This window comes from Salminus brasiliensis, chromosome 21 (assembly GCF_030463535.1).
Source record: "Salminus brasiliensis chromosome 21, fSalBra1.hap2, whole genome shotgun sequence".
Lineage (NCBI taxonomy): Eukaryota > Metazoa > Chordata > Actinopteri > Characiformes > Bryconidae > Salminus > Salminus brasiliensis.
The window spans coordinates 9,940,645-9,955,387 of NC_132898.1; the positions used below are offsets into that span (position 1 = coordinate 9,940,645).

Genomic DNA, 14,743 nt, shown 5'->3' on the forward strand with positions numbered 1-14,743 from the left:
CCTCTTTTCCTCTGATCAACCAAGACTCCACTGAGTAATTTGCATATAGATTTTCCCAGATAATCTTTTTGTTGTCAACCAAAAATTACAAATGACAGAAGGCTGTACTGAATTAGTATGGTAATCTTGCCTAGTTATTTGAATTTCCAGAAAACATCAGGTCTTCTCTGAAGGTCTAGAAGGTCTTCAAAGCGTCTGTGGTAAATTACCAACATATTACTGCAGTCTGAAAACTCTGAGAGTGGCTAAGTATAGATGACCATTCTATTCCTCTGTATGAACTACAAATCATTTGTCTTTGCCTCGCATTGACTGCATTTTACTGTCCTTATTTCGCCCCCTCGTTCACTCAGTATTATTCACTCACTTCCCTGCCTTCACTTGCCCACACACACATGCACAATTTTGGTGCTACACAGCATTCTGGGCAAAATTTAAGTGGCACACTTGTACTAAGATGACACTGCTGGATTTCGTCTGTTCTCATCATGATCAAAAGGCTTCGTTTTTCCCACTTTCTATGTGGTTAATGTAGAGTGAGGAGCAGCATGTATATGGTTATAATGATCTTTAAAAACCTTTTCAGTGAGTGTGTGGGGGGTGGGGTGGGGTGGGGGACAAAATCCTGCAGAAATAAATCGGCTTAGTGGACAGAATTAGAGGGGAAGGGTTTGGAGCCAGGCTGGGATTAAGGAAAATTGTGTGAAATAAAGAGCGAGTGATCAGGAGTGACTGGGCGTGCGTGTGTGTGTCTATGTCTGGAGGGCGAGAGAGAGAGAGAGAGAGAGAGAGAGAGAGAGAGAGAGAGAGAGAGAGAGACAGAAACAGAAAAATGAGAGGAGAGACTGAGAGAGAGGCCTAGAAATGAAGAGAAAGAGACAGACAGACAGAGAGAGAGAGAGAGAGAGAGAGAGAGAGAGAGAGAGAGAATGAACCTTAACATGTCTGTGTCATCAACAGCTGCAATGCTTCCATTTACACACCATTTTTCTGAGTACTTGAATAAAAAAACAAACTCAACTCTTAGACATAAGTTCACTAAAGCCTGGAAACATTTTACCATGTCTGCGCTCTGTCCTTCAGACATCAACCTGAACAACTTCCAAACTGCTAGCTTTGCTTGTCCAACTAAGAAATTAGCCAGAGTGCTCTTAAACCCCTGAGCTATAGAATACCTACAGGGCAGGTAAGCAGAAAGCCTAGCCATCAGAGAGAGAGAGAGAGAGAGAGAGAGAGAGAGAGAGAGAGAAAAAAACAGGAAAGCAGAGCAAAAACAGGAGAAAAACAGCGAGGCCTAGAAACAGAGAGAGAGAGAGAGAGAGAGAGAGAATGGGAGAGTGACATGAACATAAACATACACATACACAGAGAGAAGCATACAGGAAAGTGGAGCAGAGAGAGAGGGTTAGAGAGACACAGGGAGAGAGATAGAGAGAGAGAGAGACATCGAGAAACCGAGAGGGGAGGAGAAAGAGAGAGAGAGAGACAGTGCGCGAGCGAGAGCGAGAGTCAGAGCGAGAGTGAGAGCGACAGAGCGCGCGCAGCTCACACTGAAGCCCATAGATTTCCATCCTGATGTAAATCCAGGGTTTTAATCCTGCTGCTGCTGCTGTTGCGCCGCGAGCCCCTCATTTGACACTCTCCATCAACCCCCCCACCCTCGCTTCATTTATCCACTTCTTCTTCTCCTCCTTCTCTACCGCTCCCGCCGTCGCCACCGCCGCTGCCTAAGCCGAAGCCGAAGTGAACGATGGTCAGTCCGTGGGCGCCTTCACATCGCTCCCGTTTGGCACGGTGGGGATTACGCAGGGAAGAGGAGAGCGGGAGCATGTAAACGCCAAATGGAGTTTGGGATTTACTGCAAAACATGGGGAAGATGACCGCCTTGTCTTTGTGCTTTCTCCTGTTCGCGGATCTGCTGGATTTAGCCTTCGGTAAGTGACGCTCCAACGACGCCTAAGTGAAGAGAGAGAGAGGGAGAAGGAGAGGGAGGGAGAGAGAGACGCGTTGTAAGACTGCGTGCAGAAAACGTTGTAACGCGGTTCCCATGCTAAGCGTTTGCGCGGGCTGATTTCGCGTTTATTGCGTTGCGTTGCGTTTTGAAAAACGTCTCGCAATAAACTTTGCTCTGTTTTTGAGCAGCGGCTGCTTGCTGAGTTCGGGCTGGGGGTATTTGCACGGTGGCATGACTGCGAGGTGGTTTGGGAGATGGGTAGGGCGAGCTAGTTTTGTCATCTAGGGTGGCAAAGAGATGCTGCATTTTGGGGTTCAAAGCATGTCAGACGTGTCTAATCACAGTGTTGACCGTATGCTCCACCGGAGGCATGAAACGGCACTAGTTGGAAGTCTTGTAGGCAAAAAACGAGGGAAACCCTGAACCCTCTCTGCAGATGATGCCAATTTAAGCGTGGAAGGTGGCATTGAAGTTTATTGAGGGCTTGCTGTTGTACAACATACAGAGCTACCAGCGAGAAATCCCTGTTGTGTACTTCTGTAATAGCCCTGTAATGGCTGCACAGTACTGTCTTATAGTCATATCATATATATAGCGTATAACGTCCTACAGTAAACTTGTAATGGCAACGCCACTGATGTGCAAAAAGATCACTGTACTCTGTAGAAATTCCTATAGTTCATTCCTCTTTCATGAGGGACGACGCTCGTGCACTTGGACATGAAATCCATCACTAGACATATCTAGGCTACTATAACTCTTCCTCCACGCTTCACTTCCTCCTGCCTAATTTAAATAACGTGCTGACAAAAAACAACTTATGGGAGCCTTTCCGTGCTCTAAATGGCGAGCTGATGAGGTCCACAGATCCTATAACAGAGATGTGCCAAAAGCCCCCACAAAAAACAACAGAGATGCCAAAAGAATGAGAGATGAAAGGAGGAGTCAGCTGTTGCCCATCGATTCATTATTATCCTCAATGGTGCAGAACGTAGCCTGGCACGTTGTGTGTATGTGTGTAGTGACAAGAAGCGATATCGCAGCTTAAAGAACTCAGGCTTTGCTCGCTCATAGTCCGCCGGTTTGAAGGGTGTGTAAGGAAATCTCATGGCATTTAAGTCAGCGTGAATCGCTCATGTGGCTTCTCCATATGTTCCCCCAACAGTTCTTGCAAACACGTTGCATCGGGGGTTATACTGCATCTAATCTGCGTGCATATCTAGCTATGTATATGTATATGTGAGTGTGTGTGTGTGTGTGTGTGTGTGTGTGATGCCATTCGTGTCATGCCATTCGTGGCTTTAATGACCCACACGGCTGTACACAAGATTTGGCAGAGATAATGCTTTATGAAAATTTCCCTGTGCAGTCATTTGTACGCAACATGGCAAACAACAGCCCCCAATTATTCACCTAAGAAGTGCCCTGCATGCCAGCAGTGACAGTGACTGCATACAGTAAAGCAAGTGCTCTTATAGTGAGCTTTACAGCACAGGGGGTGTGTCACAGGGTATTTACCAGGGACCAGGGCGCTGCATGGGACAAATCACTATTCAGCTCATCACTTTAAGGTTTAGTGGGGTTTAACTTGCAGCTCTTATATATACACCATACGTCCAAATGTTTGTGGACACCCCTTGAATGCATTCAGCTACTTTAAGTTAGTTGGCCCCCATTGCTGATACAGAAGTGCAAATGCACACACAAAGCTTGTCTAGTCTCGAAAGAGAAGTATTGCCAATAGAATAGGAGTCTCTGGTCGGTGTAGGCTAGAGGGGTATAAAGCCGCCCGGCATTGCGCCGTGGAGCAGTGGAACTGTATTCTCTGAAATTATGGTGCTCCATCCAATACTTTTGGGATGAGTTGGGGATGAGGTGTGGTGGTGATCACTAAATGCAATCAAATGCTCACAACAATGCTTTGAAATGGATAGTAACTCTAACAACAACAAAAAAACCCTCCTGTAATACTGTTTATTTCAAAAGAAACAATGAATCGGCAGGTGTTTCGATACTTTTGCCCATATATTGTATGTTTAATGAAGATTAAAGCAAAGACAAGTACAAGTGCGGGCTAGGGGTGGGCGATCTGGCAAAATTATGAGTATTTATCAATAGTTTATGCAAGTGCTTGCAACATTTATTTGTATAATTTATATGATTTATAAAGTAATTGAAATTGCATTGACAGAACATCTGTGTAAGTATGGGTGTTGAATATGTTTAAAACACTATGAATAATTATTTATATCAGCATTGTTTTTTCAGCTTCATGAAGGTATTTTTGGTCCGTAAACTACCATGTTAAAAGTATAAGTTCCTTTAGAAACTTTTGGAGGTTCTTCAATTTATAATATGGAGGAACCTCTTAAGGTGCTTTAAAGAACTCTCAAGAAAATATTTTTAGAAGAAAAAGGTTCCTTGAAGTTCCACAAAGCATTTTAAGAAGTTTTCAAACCTCAAAAAGGTCCTCAACTATCTTTTTTTAGTTTTAGTTTATAAGACTATTTATAAACAAAACAAAATTATAACAAAATGACGTTCTATCTAGGTAAATCCAGGAGCTTTAGATGGTTTTAGTTCTATTAAGAACCATGTTTAAAATATAGATGTGTAAATTGTTTTTTAATTGGTATAAAACCTTTTTTATTCTTTTGACGTCTAAAAGGTTCTTCATACTTGGTTTATCTCTATTACAAACATGGTTCTTTATCACTTTAGAAGCACCATTATTTTTAAGAGCTTGGTCTTAACTAAAGTGTTACCCAAAAGACATTTTCAGGATACTTATCAGGATATGTTAGTATATATATATATATAAAATATAAAATCAGTAAATTCAGTGAGACATGATATATATAACATTGATGTGATAATATCAGTGGGTGGCACATGGTGTTTCAGGTAGTGCATGGGGTTGTAGGTAAAATTTTTGCATCAGTCACTGTCTGCGAGGAGTTGGTGTCCACGTGGGTTTCCTCTGGGTACTGAGTACAGTTTCATCCCACCTCCCAAAAACATATGGTAGGTCAATTGGCTAGGCTCTGTTGCCCCTAGGTATGGGTGTGTGAGTGAATGCGTGTGTGTGGTACCCACTCTTGCCCTGTCCAGGGGGTATTTCTACATTGCACTCAATGATTCCTGGTTATGGACCCACACGACCTTGACTAGGAAAAAGTGGATCAAAAGATGAATGAATGAATGATAAAGTTTGATATTCACACAAATATTTAGATTTGATCCACTATTACAAAATAATATTTGATGATGCATTTAACATAAACATGCTCCCTTGCAGTTATTGCAGTTCATTAATTGCAATTTTTTCTAGAGGTCTAATGATACACTCAGCACACAATTCAAGTCGATTCACCAGTTCACAGTTCAATATTTGAAGTTTAAATGAAGGAAACTGATGTTTCCATGTTGTTTTAATTTCAATTTCTGTGATTTCTGCTGTGATGCAGGATAATTATCTTGTCTTGCACAGCAATATTACCTTTGATTATGTCTCAATCCATAGTTACAACCATACAACTGATTCACGATATGCTCTAAAATTGAAATTGTAAACATGTACTCTTGATGAAAATGGGATCTGGATTAGCACTACCGTGACATATAACATTTGTTGTTGAAGTAAGGAAAACTACTTAAATGCAAACATTTTGGCCTGGTTGCCCAGTGTCACCTAAATGTTCTGCTCTAAATACATAATCAAATATTGGTTTGAAATATTGGTCAAATCTAATCACCATTTGCTCATAATTGTTTAAAAGCAATTATCTGCTGGTACTGGTAAGATTCCAAAAGCATTTCTACAAATTTTTTACAATAATGTCAAAATATGCACCTGTTGCCCACCCCTAGTGGTAGCCTAATACAGTGACATGCTATTGTAATAAATGAAATCACAGTTTGCTTTTCATAATTTAAAACCAAATATGCATGCTGGTAAAAAAAAATCTATATTGTAATATGCATCATATATCATAAATATGTGTTTCAATTTCAGAATGTCATGGTTTTGCCAAATCATCCAACCTTGCTATGGTGTACTGTTACCAGGATCTCTCCAAACTCGCACATCTTTCTTTTTAATGAGCTCGTTTGCATTACTTTGCAATATTGACCTGCCGTGCGATCACCAGGTGCCTCACAGCTTTGAGGGAAGCAAGCTGCCTGCAAGCGAGTCATTCTGCCCCCTGTGGATTTCCCCATTTCCCACTCTAAAGAGAGTTCCTCCCTGGCAGATCCATCATGATCAGGGCGGCTAGCTGCTCCACAGACAGGTGTTGGCAATCCCAGCTGTAGTCTCTCGATAATCACTCACTGACCTTAGCTCTCCCTCCTGAGTCATATCTCAGAGAAACTAGAGGTGACCTTGCTCGAGATTTGTCACAAGAATAATAACGTGAAAAAAAAGAAAAAGTACACTGATCTTTCTAAGCCTGTCACATTGAATATTCGATGCAGATTTGTTGTCTTACTGCTGAGGTTCGAGCTCTGCAGTTCTCGTAGGTGTAACAGTTTTGTCAGTGGTTTTAGGGTTTGACAGACAAGGCTTGTTTTACATGCTGTTGCAGCAGTTCCTTGTTGGGGGCTCATAAGTTTGAAAGTCATCAGTTGTGACAGTGAAATATAAAAGGGGATGATCTGGAATACCTTAGAGGCCAATTGTGCGTCCTTGATACAGTGAGGGCTGCACATAATATATCATTTTTAATCATTTTCATGTTTGGCCTCTGTAGTACTGATATTGCAGAAGGCTGAAATATGCAAATGACTCAGTAGGTCAGCAGGTCATCAGCCCTGCTTTTGAAGATCCACTTTTCTGCACACCTCTGCTCCAACCCTAATCCAGCCCCACCTGAACCATCTAATGACCCAGACTTGATTAGCTGAATTGAGGAAGGAGGTGTGTTAGATTAGGGTTTAGAGGTGAAAACCGTAGGAAGGTAGAAGATCTTCTGAAAAGATTTGGTGACCTCTAACCATCCATGCTTTCTGTTGGTGATCTACCAGGACATTCCAATGCTAATCCAAACCACCTAATCCATTTAACAATTAGCTGAGGTGTGAGGTGTGTTAGATTTGTGTTTGTACGAGACACCTGCAAAAAGGTTGATCTCCAGAAAAGGGATTGGTGATCTCTAACCATGCATCCCGACCAGCCATGGCTCCTGATGAGTGTTTCTGTGGGTGATCTACCTTTCAGCAGTTCTGTGTTGCACTCCTGATCCATCCCCACCTAATCCAGCTAATGGCTGCCTTCAGCTGGGGTGAGGTATGAGATGTGCTAGATTTGGGTTTGTAGGTGAAACTTGCAGGAAAGTGGATCTTCAGAGGAGGCTTGGTGACAAGGGATACACTGATATGAGAGTTAAGTTTAAATCCAGAGTTCTACATGTATATATTTGGCAATGCTGCGACTAAACCATACATGTGTTTTCATGCTGAAACTACTTAAACAGCCTACCACCCTATAGGAAGAAACACAACTGACAACATCCCATCACACAGTGTGAGTGTGTGCTGTTTCAGACTAGATTTGTTTCAGGATTGGATCAGAGTCATATCCAGTCCCACATTTTCTGCCAATATCCCAACAATGCCATTTCTACTACTACGATTTTCAATCTTCTTTATCTTCAGCATGTATGAATTTGCATTCTTCCTAAAGGTTAACAAATCATACTACGCATTTTCACATTCAGGCCAATATTGTAAAGGCATGGTAAACTGTCTTGATGTTCTTGCTGTGGAGGTAGGCGGAGTGTGACTACGGGCTCCTGCTCGGGTGCTGCATCTTTTTTAAACCTCTTTTCTGGCCTCAGCTGTAAATGAAGCTCCAGAGACTTGGCAATGGGAAGGTGACACAGCTCAAGGTTTCAAAGCCTAGATTCACAGTCAGAGACTCTGAGGACGGATGCAATCAGACCGAAACGCTGACATTCCCTACTATCTGACCTGTATATTCCCTAAAGCCTTGTCATGGGAAGGAAAGAAGGCCATTTCTGGCCAGCATCATCGGACAGCATCAGTCATTGGTCTAAAGAGACCCGTATCTTGGCTGGCAACCTTTAAGGCATGCAGTTGGGAAAAGCAGTTTGTATCGAATAGCCATAAAAGTGGCCTTTATGTGTAATATGTTGGTGGGAGCTGTGCTTGTGTCTCATAAGGTTGTTGCCTAGGTGGAAAATGGACTGCTGGTGTGGACTGCAGGGATAGAGCATTATGATGCTTTGCATTATTGTCCTGTCCTTCCTTATTGGCATCCAAGGGGAATGAGAACATTAGTGCATTATCTGCAAACACATCCAGTGATGCCAAGTCATAACACATGGTCAAGGACAGCTTAAGCACACCACTTAAAGTGGTCCAACAAATGCGTTTCATTTTGCGTTTATTATCGCTGTATGTCAACAGTAGCAGTGACTTGGGATGGAATGGCATCTATGTTGAAAGAGGTTTCACCTAAATGAAGGATTTGACGTTCTCATTCTTCATGGTTCTTATATAAATGTGTCCTCTGAAACAACAGTGCTCTCTGTGTATTCTCTGTGGCAAAACAAGCTATTTTATCCAAGCCTGAAGTAACTTAAAATGATCATATGGTTATAAACAGAAGAATGTAGGTGGTAATTTATAGACCTAGACAGTAGGTGATGCTCAGCAAAATTAATTTGCAAGCAATATTTGAAAATACATCTGTAGATTAATACAGATAGATACATAGATACAGTATATACTGCAAATATTTACTCCACACTCAAATACTACATCGGGTACGGACATTTGGATAAGCCTCTTGGGCATGTAAGGTATAAGGCACATACATCAAACTCCATTCAAGTGAATCAAAACACATTTCAGACCGAAACAGAATTTTGCCCGGGAAATAGTTCTGTGCAGAACATGATTTTATCCATCTCTGTTGGATTGGATTGCTCTTACAATCTACTGTGGAGGACTAATCACCTCCCACAAAACCTTTGGCACCCGCAATGGAGGAGTGAGATGAAATCCTTGTAGTACAGGGGTATGGCAAGGAGGAGAATTTGTACATGGGTTAGATCATGGTACAGTGGTGGTGGTGACTGGTGTTTTTCGCTAGAACTACGACTTCAAATTAAATCAAGAAGTGGTGCTAGATTGTAATAAAATGCTACCAAACTTTGCTGCAGCAAATCCAGATTAACAGGACTAATAATATCCTTTATCAGTGGTATCAAATACTGCCTGCAGAGCAGAAAATACCTGAAGTTCAACTTTGGTCCACTTAATAAATTCGTAATCCATGGTCTTTACAAAGGAAGACTACAAGTGGCTCTTTTTAGAGTTGACTAACAACTGAGAGTCGGCTTGTCAAAAATGTTACTGTTAACAAGCAAAAACAAAAAAAATGTACGTCAAAACCTAACCTTAACCCACACCCAAATTTATACCTAAACCTAACCTTGACCTAACCTTAACCTACACCCAAATTTATACCTAAACCTAACCTTGACCTAACCTTAACCCATACCTTAATTTACACCTAAACCTAACCTTAACCTAAACTTAACCCATACCCTAATTTACACATAAAGCCAATCTTAACCCAAACTTAACCCACACCCAAATTTACATCAAAACCTAACCTCGACCTAACCTTAACCCACACCTTAATATACACCTAAACCTAACCTTAACCTAAACTTAACCTTCACCTTAATTTATACCTAAACCTAGCCCTAACCTAACCTTAACCCACACCTTAATTTACAACTAAACCTAATCTTAACATAGACTTTAATTTACACCTAAACTCAACCTTAACCCACACCTTAATTTACACCTAAACCTAACCTTAACCTAAACTTAACCCATACCCTAATTTACACATAAAGCCAATCTTAACCCAAACTTAACCCACACCCAAATTTACACCAAAACCTAACCTTGACCTAACCTTAACCCACACCTTAATATACACCTAAACCTAACCTTAACCTAAACTTAACCTTCATCCTTAATTTATACCTAAACCTAGCCCTAACCTAACCTTAACCCACACCTTAATTTACAACTAAACCTAACCTTAACCTTCACCCTTTTCTACACCTTTATCTATACCTAAAGCAAGCCTTAACCCTTATTCTAAACCAGGCCTTAGAGTGAAACAAGGAATCCTTACCATTTCTGTATAGTCAAACCACTGTGTGAGCCATGCAGGCTCCAAGCAAATGTTGTACAATGACACTGTTTATAATAATTGTTTTTTGGGAAATGTTGTCATACTACAGCTCCCATTGTCACAATTTAGCCAAAATGTGCTAATGATATCTAATTCTTCATTAGCAAGCTATGAATTTCATGCTGTTAGCATGTCCCTTTTCAAAAGAAGTGGAAGGTGTTAAGGTTTCCAATAGAAATTGGCACAACCCCTTGACACTGGATGTGGAATGTGGCTCTTGCCTAAAAGTGGTATTGCTATCTGCATAGCGATACAATGTTGCCATATTGGCCACCTTTATTTATCAGGTGTAGGTGGTGTGGGGGAAGAAAAATATGCTGTGATTTTATTGGTTTATATTGTTTAGAAGTGACAGAAGTGAGTGTCTCTAAAGATTGATAAAAAATATTACTGATAGTTTTGTTTTGAAATGTGACAGAGTGTGATGATTAATATTACCAAGGACATTATCTAACAAGGACAAAAGTCAAAGGTCAATGTAGTAAGATTACCCTGTGGAGATTTTAAACTTAAAGAGCTGATTCTGAGGATTTTTAAAATCAAACTTCTTAGAATCTCTTTGACAGCCCTCCAGCACCCTTCCATCATACAGTGTTTCATTTTTATAACCGGGCCTTTGGCAGGTTATAAGGGCGGCCGCTGGCCCCACTCTGGAGAGCTGAGTGGGAAGAGTGTCTAGATCTTCTGAGCGGCATTTGTAGAGATTCGTGCACTTCACCCATCTCCTCTCAGCTCATTATCAGCCTTCTAATGCATGGAGCTCCGATTTCCTCAGCGGAATCATCCCTGAAGAGCTTTTGCATGCGCGCTGCTTCCGCAGTAATCACTCTAATTTTGGTTGAAAGGACAATTCTGTCAAATACCCTCATGTCTGGCACACAACACATATGTTTAGAAGTTTCCGAAGTCAGAAACAGGCTGAGGGAAACGTGTTTCATCAGAAGCACCATCCTGTATTATTGTATCCAAGGGAACAGGATGCTTATCCAAAACAGAAGATGCATGAATGTGTCCTTGTGGAAATACCACACTATCAGTATGTTGATGAGTGTCTCTGTATATTGTTGTATTGGCCCTATCTAGGCATGGCATTGAAGCGTGCGCTGGGTCCGAATGCTTCCATCGAGATGACGTGTGCATGGCAGATGTGTCGATCCGGAACGTGATCATATTTCTTTTAGGAAGCATGTTGTGTATTTCAGAACAAGATGTTTACATGTGAACTGTGTGATCGGAATACTTGCCTACTCCATGCAAGATTCATCTTCATGTAAAAGCAGTCACTCTGAGAAGTCACAACCGTGTAGCACAAAGTGGGTGTAAAGAGACATGTTAACTTAGAAGTAGCCAGCTGTGGAAGAAGCAGTCCACCAATGCCACGCATCAACACACAACGTGAAATGGATGTCTTGTGCAGGCGCCTGCTGAAGAGAACAAGGGAAAATTTGAAGTGTCATCTTAAGCTTCAATGCAGCGTCACACCTTGTGTCTTAGCTGTCTGTGGCGTCCTCATGCAGACGTCTGTGCTCTTCGCTAAATTTAACCTGCAGCCGTAGGCTCGCTGACCCATGCATCACGCTGGCTCCAGCATCTGCGTGACACACACTTGTTTGTTTGCTCAGATTGATACTTATCTTCTAAGTGCCTGTGACTTAGAGGCCCTTCGCAGACTCTAATTTAGCAGAAGAGCCTTGACAGGACTGTTTGCGTAATAAATTGTCAGAGCTGAGAAGTCGTTGATGTCCAAGTGGAGCGTTTTGAGTAGTTCTAGCCCTACTAGAAACACTTAAGGTACCACTTTACAGTAAGACTAGTCTTTTATTCAATCATGTGAAAAAGTTAGGACACCTATGAAAACATATGGAACATTTGAACAATATTGAACAACATTAAAATATAACAATATTAAAATATAGCGATAATAAAACTAAACACATTTAACTGAAAAAACGTCTTTGAAAATCATTTGTAAAATGTAAACAATAAAAAATACATTTTCCTGTGAAGAAAAAGTTAGGATACTATTAGCTGGTATTTCCCCCTTGGCTGAAATAACTTCAGTTAGACGTTTCCTATAATGATCTACCTGTCTCTGACATCAACTAGGAGAAAGTCTTTCCCTACTCCTCCATGCAGAATTCTTTCAGCTGTGTGAGCTTTCAGCTTTAGTTTTTATACAGATGGTCTTACATTTTCCTCAAGCACCCTCTGATACAATAAAAAATTCCTAGTGGATTCTATGTTGGTGAGCTCTCCAGGCCCTACTGCAGAAATGCAGCCCCAAACCATGACGTGGGTTCTCTAATGCTGTAATGCTATGTCTGGTGTACGCCAAACGTCCTCTGTTGTATCCAAATTCAACTTTATTTATTTATTGTATTTATTTATTATATTTATTGTTCCAGATGTCTTTGTCTTGGTCTAGGTGAAAACTTTAATTTTGCTCCTCTTTCTGCACCTCCCATTAAAAGATGCTGTACTTTGACAGCTGTGGAAAGAGCTAACGGGAGATCTAACGTTGTGATGACATCTTAGAATTGTTGGAGATTTCTTTATGCATTTTGTGGTCTGCTGTTGAACTGAACATACTAAGACGACCATGTTATAATACCTACATCTCTCTATATTGTTAAGATTAAGATTAAATATATTAAAAAAGAGAAAGGTTTTCATTGAGTGTCCTAAATGTTTCACATGACTGTATGCAGCTGAATCTACTAATAATAAGCAAAATTATTATCCTATTGCTTCATCCTAGTCAGGGTTGTGTTGGGTCCAGAAACTACCCAGAAAAGGCAGGAACACCCCTGGACAGGGCACCAGTCCACTGCAGGGTACCACACACGACACATGTAATATTTCTTTCAAAATCAAGGGAATTAAAAAAAAAATTGTCCATTCACTGCCTCAGTAACTCTTTACCTTTTCGCAAATACTTTCCACAATTCTGGAACACTGCTGTAAGGATTTGATGGCATTCAGCCACAAGAACATTAGTGAGATCAGATACAGATGTTGGATGGATAGCATGCAGCTGAATTTACTAATAGGAAAGGGCAACCACAGACCTTTGGACAAGTAAAAGAGATCAGAACTGTATTCTAAGGTCTTAGCAGTATTTGTATTAACATTTTCAGCCTGCTTTCTGCCATCCCCCTGATGATTGCCACAGGTCATGCTTACAGGAGATCATGTACACCACACAAGAAAGTGGTACTATTTTGATCCTTGAGATTAAGTGTGGCATGTTTTTTAGGCCACAAGTATGGCAAAGTAATAACCTTCTTTTACTGATTTACTGCCCACCCACTGGCCTTTTTTTTTATAGATAATACAGACACATAATTTAGGTATGATGTACATTCTTGCCAGTTAATGCACCAGTAAAACCAGTACTATCAGTACTGTAGTTGTTAGCTAAGAGGTTTGAAATGTATTTTGTTTATTTTTATGTTAATCCATGTGACTGTCATACAGTATTTAAACTCATTAGTCAGATTAAGTGCATTAAAAGGGGGACTTGCTCAGTTTTACATTTTTGTGTCTGCATCATGAAAAGAATGACTGATCATAAAAAAAGGAACATAACGGCATGTCCTGTGGCTTCTGCTAAGCTTTCTATTTGTAAATTAGACTCGCAGTGATGTAACCTGGAGTCAAATGCATGCTATCAAAAAATACAAGCAGTGTCCTGGTTTCATGGTGCTGTTTCAGATGCTGCTAGCCTGCTGCTCCTTGTACTTTTTCCTCACTGGCAGAACATATGAAGACTGTAAGCATAACCCTTTGTGGGCTTGGGTGTTGCTTGGGAGAGTTTTTGAAGTTGGATTTTTTTTTTTTTAAACCGTGAACTTCGGAAGCTTCTCTGGGATAGAAAATATGGATTTCTTGGGGCTCTGATGGAGCAAATGAAATGTTTATTTTTACCCTTTTATGTCTAGCAAGTCTAACTGTTTTATAGAAATCTGATAAAACAGTGGTAAAGTCTGACTTTGAACTGTGGTTCAAACCGTGAATTTCACACATTTTACCTAAGGGACAACAGTCAAAATATGGGAATAAAAATGTGAAGGGGATGCAGTTGTACCTTTTTGTGATATTTGGCACAAAACAATACCTTTTCTGGATAAATATCAGTATGAATCATTTTTAAATCATATTATGTACTGTAAATACACAGTATACTGTATTTACATAATGTAAATATACAGTAAATATACTGCATATGTCACCACTTTGTTTGTTTGAAAAGGCAAATGTCATATTAAGCTTAAATAATTCTTGTAAACTCAACATATTTGAGACATTTTTTGAGTCTGTTTTTGCCGCATGCCACTAAAAGGGACTGGCAAAACAATCCACTTTGTTGCCATGCCACATCAGCAGAGGTTATTACTTTGTGATGGTTTATTTTTCCCTCCTTTGTTGAGCAGTATATCAGAACAGACATTACTTTATCTGTTGAGGAAGACGAGGGAGGACGAATCAGCTCGTAAAACCCATCCAGCAGGCGGGGTACAGCAGTAAACTTAGCACTATCACCTTCCTGT

At 40.6% G+C, this 14,743-nt stretch overlaps 1 protein-coding gene across 2 annotated transcripts in view; it reads left to right on the plus strand.

Annotated features, from left to right (window-relative positions):
* Positions 1-1,466: 1,466 nt before the first annotated feature.
* Positions 1,467-14,743, plus strand: part of igsf21a (immunoglobin superfamily, member 21a) — a 301,702-nt gene continuing 288,425 nt past the window's right edge. For both annotated transcript variants that reach the window (XM_072665988.1, XM_072665989.1), the window contains exon 1: positions 1,467-1,934. In XM_072665988.1, the coding sequence (XP_072522089.1) occupies positions 1,868-1,934 (67 nt within the window). In that variant the 5' untranslated portion in view covers positions 1,467-1,867. The remainder of the gene's footprint in view (positions 1,935-14,743) is intronic.